The 26953-nt window shown below is 41.3% G+C and overlaps 1 protein-coding gene across 2 annotated transcripts in view; it reads right to left on the reverse strand.

Moving 5' to 3' along the window:
• Nucleotides 1-19026: 19026 nt before the first annotated feature.
• eng (endoglin) overlaps nucleotides 19027-26953 on the reverse strand; it is a 37640-nt gene continuing 29713 nt past the window's right edge. The window contains exons 12-14 of one of the 2 annotated variants that reach the window (XM_035607787.2): nucleotides 23505-23615; nucleotides 23363-23410; nucleotides 19027-23271 (exon numbers count right to left, since the gene is read on the reverse strand). In XM_035607787.2, the coding sequence (XP_035463680.1) occupies nucleotides 23150-23271; nucleotides 23363-23410; nucleotides 23505-23615 (281 nt within the window). In that variant the 3' untranslated portion in view covers nucleotides 19027-23149. Of the gene's footprint in view, nucleotides 23272-23362; nucleotides 23411-23498; nucleotides 23616-26953 lie in introns of both variants that reach the window. The other variant, XM_035607788.2, reaches the window with a different exon arrangement.

The raw sequence follows: 26953 nt of genomic DNA on the forward strand, positions 1-26953 counted from the left end.
GTCCTACAGTGGAGCATTTTTCAGTGCCTACTTCCTTTGTTTGGGGAGATAAATAAATGGATGAGGACACAGAAAATGCACAGCAATTACGGTTTTCTACCAATGTTTGATGAATCTGTAGTTTGAGGTACTTTTAGGAGTTCAGATTTCCCCTGGGAGAGATGCCCCGACACCCCTGAGCCAGGAAAACAGCCATGATAAGGTGCTCCACCATCCATTATCAAGCCCAGTTTCCAAGTAAGCAGCCACACGAACTCAGACATCATTTTATTTGGCTTCTTCCTCAAGCTTACTCTGTGGGATCTCAAAGTGCTCTTAAGCAGTCTTTCCATCGGGTGCTGTGCCCACACAGGCACAGCCGCACTCCCAGTATTTCCTGGTAATCTTGCAAAAATAATAATGCATATCAGGTACCCCAAGAAAACCTCTTCTAATTATAGAACAACTCACTCGACTCCAATTCCTCCAAACTGCTTTTGGTTGTTGCAACATGGGTCATTTTGCACTGATAAACAGTCGAGACACAGTCGAGTGCTGCAGAGATTGGATTTTTTTGTAGGCCAACCAGGAAGTTAGCATCACCCTGGTTCCCTCAACAATAACGCCAATGGTATTTTTCCATTGACTTTTGACTTATTGCAAATAAAAGAACATTTTAAAGCATTTTTTTCTGTTACAGAAAGGTCAGGTTGACAAATGTATTTCTGAAGCCTAAATACAATTGGCAAAGGTGAAAAACAGGCTACAAACAAACTACACCATGGTCACGTGACTTCATCATCATCAACACGTCCTGTAGACTAAGAGTAGAGTAGATCAGTATCATAGTTAGGTGTGATGACATTTAATGTCCGCGACCACCTTGATAGTCTCATGTAGCCACTTGTTAACAGGCCCCTTTTTAAGACACAGAGAAACTGAAAAAAAATGATTTGTGTTGTATTTACTGATGTAGTTATGTATTAATTTTAACCTGTGTAAAGCACAGACCTTATTTCAGGCGTCTAACCAAAATCAAATCACCTATCAACTTTGAGATGAGGGAACCGAAAGTGCAAAAAAAAAATTCTTTTGTTTCAAGACCCAGTCCTGCATCAAAATACTAGAATACAATTACTAATACAATGGGAATTGAGAGCTCCCCAATTATTTGCGAAAAACAACAGCTTCAGTTCCTTTTTGATTTTGAGAACATACTGTACGCATGATACTGTACAAAGCATCTGTGTATCCAGAGTATGTAAACTTTACCAGTAAGTAGCTTGATGGGCCTGAGAGTAAGCTCAGCTATAATCAGTGAATACATTACTTAAAGATGAGAATGAAACCCTGGAGTCAACGGAAATATGAATTCATGCCGACCTATTACTTGAACGCACAAACAGACAAGAAATGTTCTGAAGTGCTGTAAACGGTAAGCATCACAAGAAGAGACATCGGGAACAAAGCGGTGAGCACTGCGCTTCTTGATTAGCCTGTTGTAAAATACATAAGCATGAAGGACCAGATAAACAGAAGGAACCTCTTACCCAAGGTGTGCACTCAGTCCTTCCAAAGCCATTTCTCAGCATTATCGATTCATTCCCTGCTCGGTGAACTGAATTACATTCGATCCAATTTAGTTTCCCACCTTTTCTCCTCTGCAGGACAGCAGACTTATTTTCATGAAGTTGCAATTGAGGTATAGCAGGGAAAGACAGGAGAACAGGGGAAGAGAGGTTAGACAGGGCCGCAGAGCCAATAACTGAATCATGCTTACTGCCAATTGGAATTTTTATATAACCTTGTCGAATAGGGGGGGGGGGGGGGGGGGGGGGGGGGATCCTGGTGTTGTAAATTTGCATAATGGTGCTGGGATACAAACTGTGAACACATAATAAACTATGGCAAAGCAGCAGTTGGTGCGTTAGCCATTGCAGCTACTCGCCATCGTGTTTGTACTGCATCAGACCCTGGTTTCAAACAGGAATTCAAACATTGGTAGTGGTGGTCTTCTGTGGGACAGAGGGTTGTCTTGGTAACCTCGAAATTAAAGACATTCTCGGGTGAAAGAGAAACTCCGCGGCATCCGGTTTCTCAGTCATGCAGGTCACACGTGGAACTAACAACAGCCAAAATATGCCAGTTAGCACATTCAGTCTAGTTTCTCGTATGCTTACTCCCACTTTCAGCATCGCTGCGAGGGCGGCCCGACTGCATTATAATGATGTGTGGACACTCCTGCCACGTTTCCCTCTTTTCACTAGAACACATCTGGTAAAGCCAGGGGCTGCTGACAGGACAGCGGGCTTATTAATGATTGCGTTCAGCAGGTGTCCCATCGTACTGTATCCTCTGACCTTTCCCTCTGAAGAAAGCAGTCGATGGACTGCAACAGCGCCCAGTGAGATGCCCTTTCTCCTCCTCCTTATTCCCCCGTCAGCCTTGTTAGAAACCCAAACAGACTCGAGCATCGAAGGAAGGAAATAAATGTCACTTCCGAAGCCCTCTTCATTTTACTATGGGGGTTTTAAAAGTTGGCTGTTTGTCTATTTGAAGTGCGTCGTTACTTTCTGGAAAATAAGCCGGCTGCTGAGGACGTAATGCTGAGAGAGAATTGGTTTCCCTCTAAATCTTTTTTTGTGTGTGTCCTCCTTGTCTTTTCCTTATCCTTCCCTGCAGAGACACTTTTGCTGCATTCTGTGCCTTATGTCATACAATTATGCACAAATATGGGTCAACATATCCCCGGGATGAGAACTCAAAATTGATTACATATCTTGACAAGCAGTCCAGCAATGCTATTATCAAATATTGCCTAGAATCCCTGAGCAGTGCTTAAGGAAGCCTGAATAAATTCACCCTTCATTTTTTTTTCTCCTTCCAGGCAGTCAAATGGGTTAGCTATCCCCACATCACCTGTATTTCATGCAGGAGAGAAAAACAAATTAGTGACAGGTCTTAACGAAGCCTCATCTGTTTTGTACCTGTATGAAAAGTGAGGTGTTATCTAACGCCCCCAGCTCCCTACTGAGGAGCTTCGCATTACCCATTTCTTGTGCTGTGTGTTCAGAGGAGATATCACGGGGCGCCACTAGCCCGATACGGCTTCTGTCTTTGCTCCCGTTTGAAGCTCCTGACAGGCTACATAGCCTGAATCTTCCCTCTGGGAAACCAGCAGGACATTCCTCAGATAGAGACCCTCTGAAGGGCTCCAGTGGTTAGAGCTAAGAGTGAGGGCAGAATCTTCCATTCATCGTTCCATTTCACTCAGAGTCTACCTGAGCCGAGGATAACAAAGAGGCTTTCGTATTCATGACAGAAAAAAATTAAGTTTCTTTAATTTGTGAAACATCTCTATTCCATTTTGGTTTATGCATTATCTTATTATCACCAAAATAGTCAATTTCATCCTAAATAAATGAATTAATTCTTTGTTGTTCCTCGACTCAATTGATATCAAGAGTTACTGTATTACACAAAAAGGCTTTTCTTCTACAAGGCAGGTATTTTTGGCATGGCACAGAAGGAGAAGGACTGCAGTAATTAATAACATTAGATATAAAGTAGAGGTAACGTTAATATCAGTAGCAACACCTGTGCATTCCTTGCTATCAGAGTCGAAACGGCTGCTTTGAAAAATCACTTGATATTCTTGCCTTTAATTTTCTAGAAGTCACCCGGCTGCTCAAATTTTAATCAAATTAATATAAAAGCATGCTGGGAAAAGGCATTTCTCCAATTTTATTCAACTATGTAATTGATTATAATTGAGCCTTTTGTGTCAGGTCTAACAGCATTATAGGTCAGAGCTTGGATCATTGGTCTCAATTACGAGAAAAAATGACGTAATGTGTCAAGTGTCAAACACAGGGATACTGCACAGGCAGAGATAAACCCACGCCGACAACCGTCACCAACGCTGACTGAAGGACACTCGCTGACATCCTGCATTGACTTCGCAACACCTCAAACCATGGCCTCACAACTCACCAGCTCTGAATCTCCACGGCAAAGCATCGACAGCGACGTTGAACAGTTCAAGTTTTCACAACAGCTCGTGTTTGCTGTGGTGCGACTGCATGGCATTACATTATACTGCAATGTGCTCTTGTTATTTTACCCACCCCACGTATGTGCATTGCTGTCCTGAAGGAGTCCACGCTGCGCGCCTGTCATCCAATTAGGACTAAATCTGATTCCACTAAAAGGCTCCATCATTTAGGAGTCTTTTAGGGAGCAGGCACTGAGATGCATTACAGCCGGGGGATTGTATGCATTCATTTTCACAGCGGTTCGCACATTCTGCTCCAGCTCTTAAGCAAATCCCCTATTGCCTCATGTTTTCTGGAGGCAGCTGGCAGATACAGACAGATAGGTCTGCATAGTCAGAACAATGCGCGCTTAGCATAATGTGCGAGAGAGCGGACAACAATTGTGGGTGCAACTCACAATATAAAACAATACCCCCGAAACTGATTTGAATCTTATGTTGCAGTAGTTATTAACCTATTAATGTTTTATGTTCCAGCTATGAATGGCTCTTTTTTAGACAATGCACGGAAAAAATGGTGGGAGGAGCAGAGTTAAGGCAACAAAGGTGTGAAACCTATTTCATGCTAATAGTAATCATTGGCTTTTATATTTTAATTTTGAACCATGACCTTTCCCTAACCTTCACCAGGTTACTTGATTGGCGTTATGGTAGCGACACACCAACATGACGACAAACAACTCACATCGACAAAGATCGCCTGCTGTGTCTGCTCTCGTCGCATAGCTCTGGCCGCAACACACCACCATGACTTAATCCGACGGCCAACTACCTTGTACGTTCTGCGCCTGCGTGAGACGAATTAACTCTTCATGCTAAACCTGTACAGCCAATCAGAGGGATTTTCATCAGCTGGCTCCAACTGATGCCAATTGAACATAACCAGCCTTTCGACGACCAACAACTTCGACGGTCCGGGACACAACGCCACGACTCAGATCCTTCAACACTCATCGACTTTCGGATGAGTTCAGACAGCCGACGGTCTCTTTGGTGTGTCCCGGCCATTAACCGTAGTGGGGGAGGGGGGTTGCTATGGCTAAAAGGCAGTGCTTTAAAACACCGAGCCTAAAAAAAAAAGTTTAGTCAGCGGCCACTATCGTGGCGAACGGAACAGCAAGCGACTTCAGCAACAAGCATAAATGTTGGTCAAAGACTGCTTTGAGCTCCAGATCTGTTGGTGGGCGGCAGCTTCTCTAACAACTGAGCTACAGCATCTGTCAGGGAGAACTGTTTTGCACAAGCTTAAAGTTTTCTGAGGATAGTCTTCTGAAAGCAGAAGGCTGCGTCAAGTCGACTGACTTCAGTAATTCAGACAGCACTTTAGGATTGATTACAGAAGCATCTTCATCAACCGACAGAAAAGCTGTCCACACTGAGAACCAAGCCGTCAGCCGCTAACCTGACATGCCTGTATAAGCACACACTTTCCTGAGAAGTCTATTAAACACCTGGGTGGGATGGATTGTCTTTGCAGAAAGTTGATGAAAGACAATAAAAAATTAAAGCGCTCATTCAGACAGTACCTCCCTCAACATTTCAACTTTGTAACTCAAGGTCCTTTTTTGGGGGGGAATAGCTAAATATGATTAAAATTAATTCAGAATCTTTAATCAAAAAGGAAAAAATGAAGAGAGGTTCAGCCTTCAATTTGTTTGACAGTCCTTTACCCATCAATTATTTATCAAACCCCTTGTGGAATACACTCAGATGTATTACTTTTCTGTGAATGGTAAAAAAAAATCTCAACAGCTTTTAGGCTGTTACACCCCGGCCCTACATAGACTTTAAATGGAGCAACAAATAATGAATTAAAACATTTAAGTAAATATCCTAGCAACTGATAGAGTAAAAAAAGAAAAAGATCAATTAGTCTGAAACTGAAAAATGAAAAAAGGAAATCTGAGGAAATGACATGCAGACTAATTATCGCTGCTGCAACTTCCACTGGTAAACAACCTGCCAAATTCTTCCTGCTGGGAACTTGTTAATGATCACCTGTTAAGACAAATGAGGTCACCTGTGAAAAATGTTATAATTTTTTTACCATTTCAATTTTGCTTGATGGCTTCTACTTCCTGATACCGTTCTCTGTTAAAAGCACACATGCCTCCGTTTGACTGTGCAGTGGCTGGAGAGACAGCCTGACACGAAGCCCCCTCTGACGGCGCCCAATTTCTATTGGGTGAAAGAGAGGGAAGAGCTTGGGTGCGCTCGAAATGTCGTTCCTATGTACTATTCCTTGAACTCATCATGAGGTCAAGGAAAGCTGTAAAGGAGGACTGCTAGGACTTCGGAAAAGCCGACGGCGGTGCTCGTAGAATCCGACTCGACGTTCACTATACTACGTCATCACACGGCGGCGGATGTTATTGACGTGCGTTTGCAGTGGTGAAACCTCAAATTTCCCAAGATGAACTACAAAAAACGCGGCGGCTCCATCAGCATTCTTCAGTGTGTTTTACCAGCATGTGACATCAGATGTAAATTATTCATATGCAACGGTAACTGACATGATGACGTGCGTCTCTTCTTGGTCATATTGATACTCTTCTACTTTGGATTGAATCGTTAACATGGCGCGTCACGCTAAATATCGCTGCAGCAATGAATTGTGGGGCGTCTATATATATTTCCTTCCCTTTCGCATAGGAGGGTCCAGAGTACCATATGCTAAAGGAGAAAGGAAGCATTTAAGATCCTTTCCTTTGCATTTAGAGAATCTGAACAGCTCTTATCATGGCTGCTGATCAAATACTTCCGGGTGACTTCAAGATTTAGGAAACATCTTAAGCCAATTTGACAATTCTACCTCACCCATCATCAATCCATCTACTTGTCAAGGTGTGAAGGAGGAGGACCCAAATGAAAGAGTGCAATAAAAATAGTAATTTGAATAAATGGAAAACAAACCAATCCAGGGACGAAGGCACGACATCACAACAGGCATCACGGACTGGAACAGGACGAACTGACCCTGAGGACTGGGAGCACAAAAGACTAAATACACAAGGGGAGATTGGACACAGGTGAGACACATCGGGAACTGATGCAGACATTCACAGGGAAACACGAGAAAACGTGAAGTGACAGACGACAGACAGGGAAACAGGAAGTGCAGAGAAACGAGGAACATTACTTCAAAATAAAACACGCAACAATAAACTACAAATATGATAATTGTCTGTTTATCTTCTAAAATGTCGCTGCTTTAGTTAATTTAATTTAAGTAGGTTTACATGAGGATACATTTCCTGATTACAAGCTCGGCTGTATGTGCCAAATCTGAAAAATGAAACATAAAATAATAATAATAAGATCCACACCTCAAGTAAAATCTATCGTTTCAGTAAAGTCCCTGACTATGCTACTTTTCAAAATTGCACGCATGTTATTTCTTGGGTCTTTGAATGTTCCCGCGTCTGAGTTTGATTAATGGTTGATTGATTAATAACAGCCTCAGCACGGACACATTTCCTGTTCTTCAGCCGAGCTGATTTTGACACATGAAGCATTTGAGATTGTTGCTGCAAGGTTTTCACAATCAGGGAGAAATATCCCAACTTCGTTTGACCTTCAGGTTTGTTGGGATGACTGACACTTTTATGCTGCAAATTATCCAGATTGACTTGGGTTTGCAAAAGGCCCAAAATGTCAATATGTATCATCTATACCGCATATTGACGAGAGTTACATTGCCATACAATGAAAGTTAAGCGATTTTTTTTTACGTTGAAAGGAGAAAAGATATATTCTTGTATCAGGAGCTGGGACCCAACATATGAAGAAGAGACTAACAAAGAGTCAATTTCACTGATATCTTACAGGACAGGATCTCGCAACAGCACAGTATCAACTGTTACTATCACAAGCTCACAGTGAACAGGAAATTTAAAACATGATTCATGGCGGTATGTCCAGTAAAATTTTATAACTTGCAGAATAAATGTAGCTATGTATATTAATGTCTACAAAGAAAATTGTTTTTTTATGTATGCAAAGCTAAAAGGGTATAAAAAAAAGAAGAAGAAGAAGAAGGTCCAAACAATATGCAAGACTGCAATTCAATATCTCAGGAGAAAATGTTAGTCATCTACTCAGAGATGGTGACATTTTCTGTTTTAATAAACTAGCCTGTAATGGCCTGAAGAAGGAATCGCTGCTCAAGACCAATGGAGCAAACTGTGTTGTTTGTTTCAGGCGACCGTCTGAGGAGAGAAAATAGGCTTGAGCAAATTATCTCAGTGTCGGGGTGATTTCCATTTTCTTTGTACAGTATTATCTATCTCATAGATTGTTTTTCTTCATGTATTTTTGGTGGATTTGGTAACACGTGTGTGATGGTCACATCAATATTTCACACTTTCATTTGAAACACAATAGAGTATTGACAGAGGCAGCAGTAAGAGGGCCTTGCAGCATCAAGTCTGCCTGGAGATTCATTAGCAGGAGGAACAAACACATTTGTACAGTAAAAACCCCTCAAGAAACCAGTGAATGGTCGAAATAATACTCCTCAGCTACTGTGTACTGTGACATTAGCATAGGGAGTTTTTACGCTACAAAGTCCAGACCATGGTCTGAAACATATTTATTTTCTGCATTGTTTACATTTCATCTGGTTAGTTTTGGTTTCAGATTGCAATTTAGGAAGCACTAAAGTTTGTAGAGGGGCGTGTGTCTGACGTTGGCGCGTTTTCGATTCAGTAGGTAGTAGTCTTTCCGTCTGAATGGAGATAATCAATGAACCGGTTCATTTAGTTAATTCTGTTACCACTGTATATTATGTTTTATTACCAGCATCACCTACAAATGCGAAGACTGCAAGCAATTCTGCAAAATCAGCACTTAAATACACTCAAAAAGACTTTTTTAGATACAATAGAAATATTGTTTTCAATATATCTTACATGTATGATGAATGATGAACAAATAACCAACAAAATGAAATTAACGTTACAAATTACGTGTAAAAAGTGAATAGTTCTTACTAGTTAATGCATTAAGAGGCATGACAGAGAACCAGTGATTCAGCTGAATAACTCTGCTGGATGGCTCTATTTCTTCAGTCACACACACTCACACACTGTCATATCAAGTTCATGGAGGCAGCTGGTTTTGGGGCCACAGAGAGATTTCCTCTCTCTGTGTTTTTTTTTAATACTGTGTTTAAGACGTTCCAAAAGACAGACAGACGTGACGTTTGGTGACACCCCATTTCTCTGGCCAGACCACATCTGTGGTGAAGACAACGGCAGACACTTTCTGCTTCTTGGGAATTTCAGATTGAGCAGAGAGCTTGGGGGCCTGCTTGTCCCTGAAACACAGGCTGACAACTGCTTTTCTGCCATCTAGCAGCTGAAATAATAATGCAGCTCTCCAATTTCACATTACAGTTTGGTGTGGTCATAAGAGCGGACGTGTCCCATGTATCGAGATCATGGTATCAATCATCTTTTGGCATAAAAAGGTAATGCTGCATATTGCTTTTAAAAATGGGACTACTATTTGTAAAAGATCAATGGCCATGAAAGCGTCAGCAAAATGGAAATAGAGGATGGAGGTAGATCTTTTTTGGTTTGGCTACCTTCGGAGAAGCTTGCAATTGAAGACCTGAACAGCTGCCAGAACCCTACGATGAGGCCTGACTTATGCCCTCATATTTTATTACCTCTTGATGAGCAGGCCTGCGGTGCCATTAATCAAACACAACATGGCAGACACATCCTCTTAAGCCCGGGCTCAGGCTCAGATCCATCTTCTATCCCTCGGAGGCGCCGACCTCCTCGCTGCATTCTACCTTTGGAAGTGCCCTGCAGAAATGCAAAGTAATTCCTGCATGAAATTACTTCCCATGTTAGTCCATTAATACGGCCGAGGCCAAGCATGGTAGACAATGCCTTTGCATGTAGACGAGCAACACCCTTCTCTACTGTTAAAATCTATACACAGAGGCAGAATTGTGATGCTGTAAATCCATTTGGTTTTAAAGGAGAAACTATTCATTCAGCAGACACCTACAGGAATAATCCTACAGTGTGCAGTTGTAGAGTCACATAAGATGAACCCATTTATTTAAAAAAAAAAAAAAAAAAAAAGAATTCCTTTCATTGCCTTAGCTGAACTCAAGACAAAAGGTCAACCTGTCCACGATGCACATTCCTCCGGTGAACCATGGCCACCTTTAAAATCCCATTTAACACAACTTTTTTATATACAAGCACTGGCCCCCATTGGTCGGCTTATCTTACATATAAGTCAGATCTTTAAAATCAACGTCTGCTCAATGTCCAAAAGCTTTATCTTTTTTTCTTCTTTTCAGCCTTTTCATCAGTCACGGTGCTCGGATGCCAAATTCCACAGTGAGTTTCTCTGCTGCCGCAGCTCTTGTCAATACGTCTTGCTGACCTTGGTGTAGTGGCATCTCATCCCCATCTCATTAAAGACCCCCCATTTATCTCTTTTTACAATTCAGCACGCATTGTTCTATTGAAAGAGATTTTTTTGGTTCAGAACTTGCAACACCCCCCTAGATATTTCACATATCAAAACGTTTAAAAAAAAACGACATTCTCCATCAATGCTGGCATTTGAAAAAAAATATTTAAATAGCCCTTTGAAGAAAATCAAATATCCTAATTTAAGATGCAAGGCCTGAACCACCAGCTTTGATAAAAAAGAGCTGGTGACAGAGGAAATAATGAGAAACCCCACCGATGAGAGGCACCAGTGACAGTGAATCTGTTGCTACAGGTGTTGCCTATCCACATGGTTTCATAAAAGCGGCATGGCTGTGGCAAACCAACTGGGACGTGTAACACTCTTGTTGCCCGGACACGATTGCTCTTTTTGGTGGCTTTGTTTGATTCCTCCAGTGTCTCAACATGCTTTGTTGGACTTTGTTGGTATGCTGACTATAGCCGAAACCTGACCGCGAGGGGAGGAGTGCGTTGTCAAGATGAATAGTCATGGACCAGTCGCTCAGACATCGACTAGTTCTGACCTGCGAGCCTTCCCTGACTTCCCTCATTTAGTCTGACTCGGAGGGATGCTAAGCCATCTGAATCCCTCCCTCGCAGGCTGCTGTGGTCAACAGAAATGAACATAGATTTAATTCACGCTACGAGTCCACTCAACACTCATTGATTCTACTGCTGCTGCAAATGTCTTAAATGAATCTCAGCCCAGGTCATGTTCTTATTTAAAAGGAAAAAAATATATATATTATAATAATATTTGTGATGTAAGGAGATGAACACACACGAGGTGTTTTTTTTGTACACAGGTGCAACATGTGAAATGCAAACATACAACGATGAGATAAAAATGTTCATGTCATATTAGCACTAACGTGTCCAGTTTTGTTCGGCATGAATTTCAAAATCTTCTTAATTTCCGCCCATAATCCGATTCGGAATTGTTTCCTGAATCTGTGCTCAGGCAGACACTAAGATTGTTATTTATTAAGTACCTGTGGAACTCCTGTGCATTTGTTTGCAGACGCGGGAGAGGAATATTAAGACACTTTGTGCTGTTGTCAATCGCTTTTAATTTTAAAGCAATAGCGTTTTCGAAGGTAGTGTCTCAATCTTTAGTGGATCTTATCCTTTGTTTATGTTTGGATCGCAGAGTTCGACTTTAAAAGCAGTCAGAGCACTGCGGTGGTGTTGAAGAGTGCTGAATGTGTGACATGATGGATGCTTGGAGCTGTCGTTGTGAAGAAAACGTGATTCCTCTTCACACCTAATGGACTGGCAAGCTATCTCCTAGACTGCTAGAGTTCCTGAATAAAGGACCAGACATTTGGTCAAGCTGACAACACCGCTGACATTAAACTAAAGCCAGTGGAGATGGATAATACTCTCAGCATGTTGTATAACATAAATTAGACACTCTAATGAGAACTTGGTTGAAATATGTAAGAATATAACAGCCTTTGTGACGCATTTAGGTCTGAATCTGACAAACCGACAGGATCTTGCCTCAGCGGTTTAATGGTTGAAAACAAAATGACAGCGAATGCAGTGTCAAGTCTTCCCCTTTGTCTGAGGACGGTAACATCACAAAGCCTTAAGCTTTGAATAGAGCCACATTTCACATCTTATCTCCATGCAGTGAGCGTTACACAAGCACACATGGACACAAAGAGAGCGGCGGAGAGACAGTCGGACAAAACGCCATGCTGCTTCTAACCTTTTCTCAAGGCCCTGCGACCCTGGGTATTTAGGCATCGCAAACATAGAAGAGAGCAGTGGGCAAACAGGGAGGCTGACCTGGTCTGACCTCCCCAGAAATGGGATGTCTTTGATATTAAAAGCCTTTTATTCACCGTGACCTTTTCCCTTGCCGTCCTCCCTCAGAGAAATCGTCGCTCCTTCTGCTGCCACCGCAGTGACAGGCCATCCCCACCAAAACAAAAAGCCAAGTGGTGGGGTGACACAAAGTCAATATGGGCGTCTTGTGTTGTGTTTAAACACAGCACACCGTAACCTCTGTGTTGCTGTTCTTTATGTACCAAACATATGGAAGGAGAACGCGCCCCTCATATAGGAGTTGGTGATTAATTACCATTGTTCATTGGCTGATGCATTCCCAATTGAATGTAGAATAACTCTATTCAATAACGTCAAATGATTGAGAATTAGATTTTGTGTTCCCACACCTCCGCAGAACTTTCAATTTGCATTCTTGGTCTTTTGTTTCTTGTTTTCTTTTTGTTTCAATAATTCAGATTTAACAACAGCTCCTCGATCATCCAGTCGTCTGTGGTTGACGAGACTCGCTGTGACACATACCTGATTGAGTTCCAATCCCCATCTTTGTCTCAAACACTGGTCATTATCACCTGCTCTATGTCTACGTGACCTCCCACCCTCAATGTGTCATGTCCACGGGCAGACACGGAACTGATGAATTCCTTAATCGGACATTTTGACACTTTGCGGTTTGCGTTGCCATACCCCCCCATGAGGTTCTGACAGCCCGCCCGTGTCAAAGATTTGTGAGTGGTGAAGTTGTTGAACGCCAAACAAGAAAGTAACTTTACATAAACCAAGACACACAAGGAAGGGCATTCACAGAAATCATATACGAAATACACAGAGAAACAAATGTCTATAAAGAGTTCTCAAAGAGTCTCAAACAAGGTCCGCAAGAAACAAATGCCTTGGCCCCAGCACACCATGACAATATGGCTATGGGTCGTAAACAGCTGGTTGCACAGATGATCAGGGTGCAAATATCTTTTAGTATCTTAACTACCCTTCTTTTATAGTTGTGTGGTCAATTATTGATTGTTTTGGTACGCATCAGTCTCTAAATCCGAGTCTTTAATCAACTTTTAACAGCCTTTATTTTGTCAATCGACTGTAGAAAACTTGCATTTGCTTCATTTGAAAGGTGCCATATTAGTAAAGTTCGATTGATTAATTAGAAGTCGAGACAGACCATTGGTCTTGTTAAATCCACAGTGTCACAAAGTAAGTCATGTTTTACCAGTCCCCTTCACATAAGACTAACTGAAATCAAACGTACGGAAGGCATCGTAGGAAGAATCATTATCCTGAACAATAATTGGATGATGAATGGCTGGAAACTTGGCAGGAATACATCATTTGCACTGATTTTACTTTCATTACTAATGAGTTAATCCCATTAGGTTGTTTCCCCACTTCAGTTGTACAATACCGGATATATTTGGAGCTGTGCTTATTCTCACTGAACAAAATAAACTGAATAGACAAAAGAAATGCTTTGACCCAGCTCAACACATTAGCTGTGGCAAACTGGGAGCGATTTATGAAGCACATTCATGCATATACGTGTTTGCGACATGCATTTATAAAAAGTAAATAGTTAAAAATTGTCCCTTCAAATAATACCTCTACAGAATTGTATCCCTCAGTTTCCTGGATTAAAAAAAATATATATATATATATTTATTCACTGTCAATGCAAGATTGTTTAAAAATTGTTCTTTTTAGTAAGCATGAAAAAATAATTTCACAGATTTTCTTTCACTGCCCGGAAACTTCACTATGTTAGTTAATGATCATTTTATAATCTAATCTTTAGTTACACTGGCTTTAGAACTTAATATGAACAACAATCTGTTCCCCTTTATGAAACACATATGGTGAAGAGCCTCGCCAGGACTTCGAATGCTAAATATTAGTGTGCGAAAGTAATATCACAACCACAAACGCACTGGCACAAACACACGCAAAATCATCATCTCTCTCTTTCTCCAACACACAGGCACGCACACACACACACACACACACACACACACACACACACACACACACACACATCTCTGTGGTGTATAGATAAATCAATGAATGAAATCATAATAATTTGATTTGAACGCACATTTACATGTATGTTGTTCCCCCTAAATTCATCACGGCCGTGCTTTTGGCTGCAGGCTTTGTTTGTCGTTGTCCAATTGGTCCTTGTGCCACGGAGTAACTTTATCTCTCCGTCCAGCTTTGCATCCACCACAGCCGATTCCTCTCTCCCTCCACCCACTAAAAACTGTCCTCTTTGCACAAGGCCCCCTCATTCATTCTAATTAAGCCAACTGAAACTAAATAGCAGAAGCTTTGTTTACAAGGGGCTCACTGCGCTCAGCATTCTGCGCACGGAGCCACTTGTCTTTACAGCCAGTCAGGGGTTTTATCTAGAGCTACACTTACTGCTTACACTAATTTACATTTGTGTTTTCCTTTCCACTTATTTCCATATCTGCCGCTGTGGGGCTAGGTTGGCTTCACAGAGGAAATTTATCAATCACATTTAAGCAATGACTAACACTGGCTCTTTCAGCACCACAAAAAAACAACAACAACATTTTGGATATGTCCTTTTGCTAGTCCATGAGATCTACAATGTAGGTTTGCTACGTCTTATTCAAACATCAATAATTTCCCAAGCTACCACAACAAACACTCCAGTTTCACTGGTCAGAGATTACTTACATGAAGTTACACACGACAAGAAGAAACCCCACCTCCACTGTGCACTCCGAGAGCCTGGTGCCTTGCTCGACCCGTGAAAGGGTTCTCTCTGAGGGACCGGCAGTAGCGGCTAAAGTAAGGGAGCTCCAGGAGGAGAGAAAAAACTATAATCCGTTGTGGCAGTTAGCAGAGAGCCTGCCCCGCAAAATAAATAAATATATAAATGAATACCTGCAAAGCAAATTTGGCTGTGGCCAATTACGCATGAGCCGGATCACCAGGCAGGAAGTTCAAGGAGAAATTGTTCCGTGCACCTCTTTTTTACTCCTATACGGTCGATTTCTTTAAAGGAAATACATTAATCTTATAGGACGACGAAAAGGAAGGAGTGGTGGGGTCGGTGGAACAGCAGGATTGGCTCTGCTTATCCTGGCGATGCAGCACAACAGAGTAGACATACTATAATAGAAAATCTACCTATATATCCGCCAGAAAAAATCATTTAAAACTTGACTGAGGCCAGGTATGAGTCAAGGACGGGGAGGGTATTTTTCCCAGAATACCAAGAATGTACATGTTTTCACGTCTCTTTTTCTGTACGCACGATTACGCAAAAATAAAAACTCAGACAATTTGCACCAAAGTTGTTGGAATGTCTGGGAATGAGCAAGGGAAGGGCCAATTCAATTTTGGTTTGCAGTTGAAGGGACAACTTTCGTCAGCTTCCCAGGAAATATGGATCTTGATGTAAAAAATTCTGATGCATTCATGTTGTTGAGATCCGTGACAGGTTGGCGAAGAAAGAAGAAAGAAAGCTCCAATTTGCATCTGTTTCCCTCTCGAGTACGATCAGTTCATTTTGATGCGAGGGATGTTAGCCCCAAATCACAAAAAGGAAACAGTGGGGAGGGAAAAAGCATCCACCTGCTGCTCATGAAATTCACTTCTCTTGATCTGTTTTTTTCTCTTTCCTTTTCCATTTCTGAAAACTGAAACGTTACACTTTCATGCATGACAAATTAGAAAACCTTCAAATCTGCATAATCTGCTGATTGCGCACACAGGTCTGGTGTCTTGTTGCCACACTCGAGTGAATGTCCAGCCTGCTTTTGTAACACCGGCATGTATTATGCTAATTGCGGCCATGCAGGGTGTTTCCATTGAATTCATGTCTGAGAAAAGAAGCAAGAAGGAAAAGAAGGAGAAGAAGCTGAGTTTCCTCGCCTCTGAGGTGTTTGGGCCACACGTCGGCTCCGGGGGGGGGGTCTGCATTTTTTCTTTGAGCACACAACACTGCCTATAAGTTGGAGGATTACGTTGGTCCACTCCGTCAGGTGCTGGCAAGTATATGGTTGCTTGTGAGAGGGTGAAAGTCTGAGTGTGGGTGAGAGACGGGGAGAGGGGCTCAGCTTGTACACCATCTCGGAGTGCGTAAACAACCTTGTGTGCAGTACAGCGCCTCGGGGTGTGAAAGTCTGAGGGAGAGCGGGCTTACTCGGAGAAGCTTCAGTTATGCTCACATACAGCTTCCTGAATTCAACATGCCCTCGAGGCGTTATAGGCTTCATGTCAGGATCAGTCACAGATTTGTTCACCTGATTCTCAGAGAGATATGTAAATAGACTAGAGAGAAGTGATCGTACGAAACGCAAACGTCGTGCAAGAATATAAATTGTGCAGGTCAAATCAGACCGCATGAGTAGCACTGCTTACACGTGGTTGCCAGAAATGTATTTTTGCATGATGGTTACAGCATAAAGTAGCATTGCCTCTGCACCGCAAACCTGTATTCCTCTTTTTTTTTAAATTGATTCTGTTCAATTCTTCCTCAGCAAATTTGCAAGGTGCTTTGCTTTACAATGGGGCTCGTTGTCTCTTCTTCTGTTGATTGGCAATAAAATCGGTGCATTCAGAGAAAAATAAAAATAAAATATAACACCATCTGGTGGTCGTCAGCAGTAATACATTTATCAGAGTAATTAAATGTAATGGGGCTGTTTCCCTGCAGCCATTCATTATGCTGTGTTGCCAGCAAAATCCAACGCTATAATGGAAGCTGCACTGCAATAGTTTACCTTTTCAATGTGGTCAACTGTACACAGCTGACAGTGCTGCAGGACATATGACTAACACATGACCTTTATGACCAAGGGGTCACTGGTAAACTCGGAGAATGCTGCCGACATTTTCTTACATTCCCACGTTCTTACTTGTGATTGAGCGGCTGAAGTTAAAAGTATTTATAGGTGTCAACCAATTAAAGATTTAAAAGTGTAATTTGCTTAGTTAATAAAAAAGATTTGTAGGCATTTAGTGTTAGTGTAACTCCTAAATCGATAGAAATATAAACAAGGGGAAACTCAATTCTTATTTCTCTCCTTTCAGTCAGCAACACTGGATCATTTGAATCGGTCCTCTTTTCTTCTTCTTCTTCTTCTATGATTTAAAAAAAGTATTTGAAGGTTACAAAACAATACAAAGCCTTCCTTCCATTCATCTCCAAATAGGCTTGCATGATTTCCCATGTCTCTCTCACTCAGTGAATTCGCAGCCATTTGAGATGTTGCAATTCAAATTCATTGACTAGTGTTTCACAAATTCATGTAATCAATATATTAGTTACAGTAGTAGTGAAACACAAGGAAAGTTAAGTTATATACTTTACATGTAATGTGTAGGAGGCATGTGAATACAAAATTCTAGATTGTAAAGATTTGTAAAAGTAAATGCAAGAACTGGGAAAAGCGGATGGTGATGAGGAAGCTCAGAAAGTTTCTCTTTCTTGTTTAGTGATTTCAATTAACATTTTTTATGATAGTCAGGTCATGACACCATTAACATTTACCATCTACATTAGTTATCAAACGCATCTCATCATCATACTGTAGATGACCAAACAGGAGGATTTTTTACTCTGCAGAAAAAAAATGGATTCATCCGGAGATGTGAACAACCTGAAAAGGCAAGCGAGCGGACACGCTCAAACACGTACAGTCACGCACACACTTGCAGTCACACACTCATACAGACATGTCACATTGTGTAGCCTTCAAGGCCAAACGGTTCCAATGTGTATTGTATGCCTTGGCTCCAGTCCTGAAAACATGATTGAATTGGAGAATGAAACAAGAAGACTTGAAACCCAAGGAAGAGCTGCAGAAAGAGAAAAACACCATTATTTTCATGAGTTCGCCCAACAATAAAGGTTAAATACAATAACGACTCATGACACACATGCTGCGTGATGTTTTTGATTCTTTTAAAAGCTTTGTTTCGGGTTAGTCATGAGTCAAGCTCCGCTGAATCCATTGGAAGTCATGATAGATACATAAATAAAGACAGAATTTTCTGTATTATTATACAATTTTAAGCAACTAATTTACACAACTACAATGAAATAAAAAAATATATACTCTCAAAATATCCAGTGGTGGTATGTAACAAATACATTACTCAAGAAATGTAATTAAGTACAATCGCAAAATACTTCACTCCATTACATTGATTTAACAGTGCCAGTTAATTACTTTCCAGGTGACGTATATAATAAAACCAAACCTATAATAATCTTATAATATACAGTGCAGAGCTTCAGATTAATCTACCCAGCAGTATATAAAGTAAAATTAGCTCCACCTCACCCAGTTGCAAAAATAAAATGCTGCTCCAACATTAATGCATAACTGCTTACAATGATAAATTATAAATATCCACTACTTGAATAGTGATTTTGAAGTGAGTGATGCTCTCTCTGGGTTATATTTTGAAATGTCTCTTTACGATGCCAGTGCTAATGCAGTGGTGTCAAGTCAACACAGGAGCAGAGTCAAGAGAACGGGGCTCTGATGCAGCCGGTCATCAATCACGTTGCAGATGAGACAAACGATTGGGCATTTTCACTACGACGGTCGACAATATTCCCATCCAACCTTCAGGCAAATACAGATTCAACACTATATATAATCTTCATTCTCCCTTTAGTTATTCCCTGCTGCCAACAAGGCTGTAACAAAAAACACCAGAAAACACGAAGACAAGGGTTTGTCATATTCCCTTTATTGAGATAATTCCAGACAAATCTGATACTGTATCAGTTGAATCCTATCTAAACACCTATGGACCCATTTTAAATGGTATAGAGGCAGCACAATGGCACAAAAATAACACTTTCACGTTTCATACTTGATAAAATCAAAGCCGCCATTCTGACATGTTGTCCAGGCTTCATAGTTTTTTTGTGAGAATTCATAATTTGCAAAGAGAATGGAGGAAGAATTTGCAACATACTGAAAATGTAGGCATAGTTTCTTTTGTACACCTACGCACAGGCACACGCGCGCACACACACACACAAACACACACACACACACACACACAAACACACATTTCATTAACTGTGTAGAATGCCTGAGGAGAAAGCGGTGAAGGGATTTGCAGGGTTAACAAGTTAATTAACTGACAGCCAATCTGAATTTATATACAGGTATAACCTGAATCCCTGACCTTTTGAAGAAAAGAAAAAAATAATTTCTAATTCAGCCATTTTCCATATATGAGTGAAAAAATAACCAGAAATTGTTGCGTTGTTACTTTGGTTTAGAGGTTCTCTAAAAACTGACAATGTTGCTTTTGCGGCGCTGCTATGTGTGCAACATTCTGTCTTTCAGACCCACAGACTGTACAAAGATGGCCGACACGACAGCTCCCCAAAAGTGAAGCCAAATCATCTGCATCGCCCCCTGGTGGCTGGTTGCAGTATAGGTCATAAACCCGGCCTCCTCCACGTTAGTGGATGGGGCATGGACCAAACAAAAAGGATCAAAGTACATGTTAAATGGATTTTTCTCAAAGACTGGTGTATGTTCAAGTGTTCCTTTTCTTATGAGTTTGGTTTTAATTATTCATTTGATGCTATAAAAACGGAGTGAAATGTCTTCACTGGCAGCAAAGACTGACTCGCAATTGGTCGGGCACGTGTATCGGCAGAACTTCGTTACCGTGGCTCCACACCATGATCACTGCTGTGCAGACTCTGGCTCCGAATGATGTCAAAAGAGCAAGATGGTGGCATGTGTATTCAGGATATTGTGTGTCGTCCATCTTTATTTACAGTCCATGTTCAGACCTCAGAATTCCCTTCTCCACCACACACACTGGAGATAGCACAATGAACACAGCACAATGTCAGGAGGTCAACATCAGCAGAGATATGCAGTGTTTTTGGGACTGCAGGGGAATTTAAAAGTGAGGGCAAAAGTCAAACAGCGGTAAGAGCCAAATGTGATGTGACGCGCACTGTCCAAATCTGCAATATAATCGTAACACAAATCTATATGAGGATTTAAAAAAGAGGAAATATTACTATACAAAACAAATCTTGTGCATTTGATAAGTGCCTTGATTAGAAATTGTCCCAGTTCTTCATATACATAAGATAATGAAGCAGGTTAAGAAGAGTAAGAATATCATACAACACTTACAAAAAAAACACAACATAATAATAAAAACTACTTAAAGACATTACATACAAGTTAACCTCATCATATTGCACAAATACTCAAGTGGCATTTTGTACTGGCCCTCTTTGTTCTGTCTCCACACAGATACACAAAAGATAACTGGGCATGTACAGAAGAGCGTACATGCACCAGGAAAATAAGCTACGCAGCTCAAATACATACAATGAGGAGAAATTTCACAAATGTCATTCGTCTGGGGGGGAAAACTGAACACTGTTGAGATTAGAAGGTGAATAAATTATTTTAAGAAACCATAAAATAAAGTGAGTTACTATATGACATGAATATATATATTTATATGTTTGTATATGCATCAGTAATAGTAATTCAGTATATGGAATTTATTTCAAGAAAAGTTTTGACATCACGATTCTATGTATCATGGATACAAACTGATTTTTTTTGGAAAGGAGGCTTGGCATGTGACATATTTTTCTTTTAAAGAGAAAAAATATAAAATACAATTACCCTTGTACAGTGAAACAAGCAGTGGGTTCACAGATCAACGGTCACTCTGGAAGTCACCATCATACAACTGGGCCACTTCTGTCTCACATCAGCACTGCAGTGGCTCATTCAACTTGTCAAATGTAGAAAGGAGAAACTCATTTCTCCCAAAATGACAGTTTTCGTGTCATTACAAATGTTCTGTGCGGCTGAACATGAAGCTAGATTTGAATTTTTTTTAAAGTAGTCTTCATAGGGTTAAAGCAAAAAAAACCCTGCTGACAAATATATTTTACACACAGAATGAACTAAATGTGATTTTATATTATTGTGACCAGTGTTTATACTATTGAGTTCAAATAAGCTGTATTCAGAGCTGGTGACTAATTTGTGTAATTTATGCTTGAAGCTTTAAAAAAAGCGAAGGAAGCTTAAACTCAATACTTGAACACTAATTCAAAGCAAACATTTTCCTTAGATTGCACAGATTTAATGTCCTCATGCGTGAGGAATTCTAATTAAATATCAAATTATTATAGAAATATCACAGCCCACTGTTTTGTACCTATACTTTTCTAGGAGTTTGGTCGCATTCCAGGAGGCAACCTGGCTCAATGATGACTTGTTCGTCAAGGCGGGGAAAAAAAAAGATCCATAACATCCATTAGAGGTCTAAAAATTGTTTCCCTTCTGTGCACTCAACTCAGATCACGAGACAGAGCAGCGCATTAGTGGCAATTAGTGGCATTGTGACATTGAACATGAGGGAGCAGGTTGCCCAATTTACACACGCTTAATGTCAAAGTCCTGCTCTTTAAATAAGGGAAGAGTAATGGTTTATATACCATAAACGGCTGCAGCCTAATATACAGGCTTAAAATGAAATTGGCCTTAAAACACTTGGGTCTTCATATGCGTTTCTTTGCGCACAGTATGTTTATCACAGGCATGAATTTCATGGTTGCGAGAAATTGTCAGGCAGACAGGTGATGAACTAATACCGATGAGATTGGACATTGTGCAATGGAAAAATACTGGAATTTAACATCCTGGCTATTTTGGGGAAACCCCGCCCTGTGAATGGAGCTGTATGAGTCCATATATGAGCCTGATAACTGATGAGCAGGATTTCGGTGCCAACCCTTCCTTATGGCCACATTACTCAGCTCTGAATACAGCCATACATCTCCGCATGTGGTCCAAGAGTGATTATTTCCGAGCTCCTTTTCTCTATAGTTTATTGCTACCGTGTGGCCAAAAACATTATTTGTTTCATTTATTTTGTTGGGTGATTAGAAAATATGATATGTTTATGGAACTTCCAATAAAAACCGGGGCGGAAAAAACCCTCTTTTGATAAGAAAGACCTGATACCGCTATGGCATAGCACGAAAATGGCACCATAACTTTCTTTTGTGTGCTACAAATGACTCAGTGGGTCAGATATAACATTCTGCAATGTTAAAGAAAGAAAAAAAAAAACATGAAAGAGGCAGAAAGTAAGATCAATTCACCAGAGAAATCCAGCGTTGAGTTTAAACTTAGCTCCAGACTTCTTCGTAATAGGATGTAGCTGTTAACCATTGACCTCAAACTCCAATTAGGACAAACACCCCTCAAAGTGAGCACTTAATTGGCTGAGAGATCCGAACGTGTTGAGCTTGTCAGTCCCCGAGGTGTTGTTGATAACTTTTTGGACTGACCTAGCCAAAGGCCCTTTGTATTTTGGTAGCTTAGATGTGAATGCAAAACAGCTTTTCATCTGTTTTTCAAAGTCAATCTTTTGACCGGTTTGTCTCATGTCTGACTATTATTGTGCCGCCATCACACGAGCACAATTCATTGGAAGGAATGCAGTGAATTTCCTGTTAGCTCTTGGGGGATATGGTTTGTTTTTCCTGTTGCTGGGAGCCTTTTTTTTTTTCTCTTTTCTTTTCCGCTTGCCCTCTTTAACTTCCCGTCGAAGAGTCCGACAGAGAAGCTACAGAGGTGAGCGTCAGAAGCCACGGATCAGACTTCTGTTATTTGTCAGCCGGCCCCGTGGGTTGTGCTTTTTAAATTGGGAATTTAAAGGGGGCAGGGAGGGGAAAATGCTTTTTAAGCATTTATTAAAGAAAACAAAAGCACAACACCCATATAGGTGACTTTGAAGGGAGATGGTGGCCCCGCTGGTGGTGGACATTAGCATAATCTCATGCCATGCTGCTGGTCGGCGTGCTCTGGGTGCTTCCAATGCTTGCATTAGCGCTGCTGTTCTCGGAGGGGGAAGGGTTGTTGGAAACAGGTTGTCGTTTTGCTCCCGAGCAGGGACATCCTGAAGACAGGAGGGGAGAGAGAGTAAGAACGTGCTCCGAAGGCAAGGACTGATGAAAAGACAAGAAAGGAGATTAAAAGAAAATCCTCACCAGGAAGATTTGCGGCAGTCGAGCTCATGTCTAATCCAGCTGGGTATCCTGAATTAAGCAGAGTGAGACAATTTCAAATCCGGACAAATATGAATTCAGATCATCTGTATATACCAACCAAAATAGTGGGACGTACATTTACCTGTTTTAATTTTGATGAACCACAGGGCTCCGATAAGTAAAACTCCAATCAGGAACCCTCCAAATGCAATGCCCAGAACACCAGGTAGGCCAAAATCAAAGCACGGTTGGGCTGAAACATACACATGAAAACATATATATAAATTAATAAAATAATAATAATGTATGCAAGATTCAGAAAACCAACAGCGGACAGTTCAACCGCAACTGATGGTTGCTGCCACTGACAACACAGTATGAAAATAAATTTGCAAAGACTTGAGAGGTCCTTATGGTGGCTTGTCAATCACAGTGAATATCCCTATATTGTTTTGCATTTGTGTTTGTGTATTCGTTTATTTATGTGACAGCATTGTCGTACGGGGACCCAGTTGACGACCGCTGAGATGTTACGACATATTTTAATTCTTTGACAGAGAAATAAGATTCACTGTGTTTTTCTGTGGTTATAGCGAAACAGTTTTTAGATATCAGATGTTAGAATTGTCAAATTTTTTCTATAAAAACCCTTGCACACAATTTCTCGCAGTTCTCGACAGGAGCAGTACTCATGTCTCTGGTGAATACAATATTTTTAGGCAGCTGAAACTCATGGAACTTCCTGTTAATGTTTTGAACTAGTTCCTGCATTCAACAATCTGACTTTATATTGACAATGAATTTTAGTGAAATAACGAGCAACGACTACATCCACCCAGGTCTTATGTCCCTACAGACTGATTATCTTTCTTGCACAACCTGAAGCCAACACCTTCCTCAACGGTTAATCTATATTCATCATATATATATATATATATATAAATATTTTAAATGACAAACAGTAATGTAAAATACATGTGATTTGTACAAGCTATGGCATAATCCTTGAACACCGCCTCCCTCCCATCTCCTGGTTGCCATGGCAATGCAAGCAAAGCCGATGTGGAAAATATCACAGCCATTACTTTTGCAGGGTGACCTCACCCCAACAGAAATAAAAAAGTAAATTTGTACTCTATCATTTCCTCCTTTCTGATTTAATGATACAAATTTCAATTTACAATCAAGTTATGCATTGGCGATGTTCTTCGTGCGAGCTGAGTGCTGGCTCGCCCCACAGAATGTGCTTCTCTGCTAACAGACTTAATAGAAAACATAAAACTCGGAGCCAGCAGCAATAAAAAAAAAAAAAATCACTTCTCTTCAACGCAGCTCCGACAGAGAAAAGAGAACAGGCAACCGCTAAAACTGGATCAAGCCTCTGACATACAAAACTGTGGCACAGAAATACGGTATTGGCCGGCAAGGCCGAGCCACAATTCAGCATCACTCATTGTGGTCCGGCAGAGGCGTGAAGCAGAGGCGTGAGCGGATCACCTTGAGACGGACGTCATCTCACGAAGGCTGTACAATAGATCATTGACAGTTTTTCCCCTTCACTGAGACATCACCTTAAACTGTTCCGACATCTGATTGTACGGACAAACCTCTCACTGGGCACTTATTGATCGCTCTTTCCAATTTTCAAGCTGAGGAAAAAAAATGTTCTCAAATTTCAGAAAATGTCCCTGAAAATCATTTATTTGACACAGCCTGGTCAGATACAGAGAAATACTGATGCAGCAAGGTCTTGATCCGAATTGTAACCTTTCTTCAAACTCCCAAACTGCTTTCTGTCATATACGCTTCAAGGCTTGAATCTGAACTTGAGGGGCCACACAAACACACACACACACACACACACACACACACACACACACACACACACACACACACACACACACACACACACACACACACACACACACACACACACACACACACACACACACACACACACACACACACACACACACACACACAGACACAACTTTGTCTGACAGTAAGCAGTCTAAAGTCCAGCAAGTGTGTGCGTGCCATGTGTTCAAGAAAAAAGAAAGAAAAAAACACAGTGTGCATCGATCCCTCCCTCTCCCCTTCTTCTGGGGCCTCGTGCGACAACATTTGGAAGAAACTAATCATCACCTTTGCGTGAGTTTCTCTCACCTGCCGCTGCCGCCTCCCGCCTCCCGGTGGAGAGTGCTAGGCTAAGTACTACACTGGGCGTCATACAATACAGCGCTCCCCTCCTGAAGTACATTTAAGACAGGACACGGAGGACAGAAGACAGAGGGTTTGTTTTGTGGAAACTCGCCACCGCTCTGCACATCATGTGGTGTGTGTGTGTGTGTGTGTGTGTTTGTGTGTGTGTGTGTGTGTGTGTGTGTGTGTCTCTCTGCTGTGAGCCAAGACAAAATCTTGCTAATGTCAAAACACATAGGACATGTGGACTTAAGTGTATAGACACAAATGTGATATTGTACATGCGACTTCCTTTCGCGTTTCATTAGAATTTAAAGTTAATGTGATATGTATATATATAATTTATATAAAACGCTATCATGCTTATTTGATTAAAGAACAGCAAATACCAACTGAATTCAACACGGCCTACAGCACTGAAACAGTGACATCTGGTGGCCGCTCTAACTGCCTGCATCTCCGACAGTCGAGGAGCATTCCTTGACCCTGAATGGGCCAGAGACATCATGGCAGCATGAGTTGGCTTTCTCTTGGGACTTTTTTTTTTTCTTCTTTTCTTTTTCCCCTGCAATCAGTCGCAGTGTTAGTTTGTATAAGTGAGGCTTTGACAGCGAAGGCTGAATAAACAGGGGCAGGAAGCAGAAGCTCCAGTGCAGGTGGACAGGAGGAGACAGGCAGCAGGCCTGTGCCGTGGCTCCCTGGAGCCCTCTTTCATGAAAGCAACCAAACAGGAAGGATTGCTGAATGGAGCACTCAGTCCGGCCCAGCGAAGGCAGAACGCGGTCTGCTAGTCCTGCTGATATAACCCTTGTATCTCTGACACCGGCTAAAGAATGGAGCCGCGTAAACACATCTACCAAACCCGCATTTTTTTTCCCTCCACGGCTAATTCAAGTTGTCCCGCAGAAAAAACATTCCTAGTCACGCAAGTTGAAGCAAAACAGCAAAGAGAAAAAAAGCCAAACAGGATGCAGGAGTATGGATGAGTCGTTTTGTCAGCTTCCTCGCCACATACACCGCAACACTGACACGCCGGCCTTTGTATTTCTCTTTTAGAAGAAAATGCAGAATAAAGGAAGCTTAAAAATAAACAGTGCCTTCATCAGCTTTACAAAGAACACACTCCAGGTGTTCCAGCATTTAAGCAGCATCTACTTTTCTTTGTATGACATTGCTCAGAGATGGAATTTTCCTCGAAATTAACCATCCGTCTGGAGACGTCTTTCATTGTTGAAAGGCATCTTCCCTGGTTTGAGTCAACTGTGTTGAATGGTCCGACAGCAGCAGCAGGCACAGTGGCTGTGTTTGGACAGCAACGTGGTCAGACCCCCTTGGAAATACAAAGGACTTCACCTCCCTCCCCTGAGGGCCATTACTTCTGATTGTGGT

The sequence above is a fragment of the Scophthalmus maximus genome, chromosome 20 (assembly GCF_022379125.1).
Source record: "Scophthalmus maximus strain ysfricsl-2021 chromosome 20, ASM2237912v1, whole genome shotgun sequence".
Classification (NCBI taxonomy): domain Eukaryota; kingdom Metazoa; phylum Chordata; class Actinopteri; order Pleuronectiformes; family Scophthalmidae; genus Scophthalmus; species Scophthalmus maximus.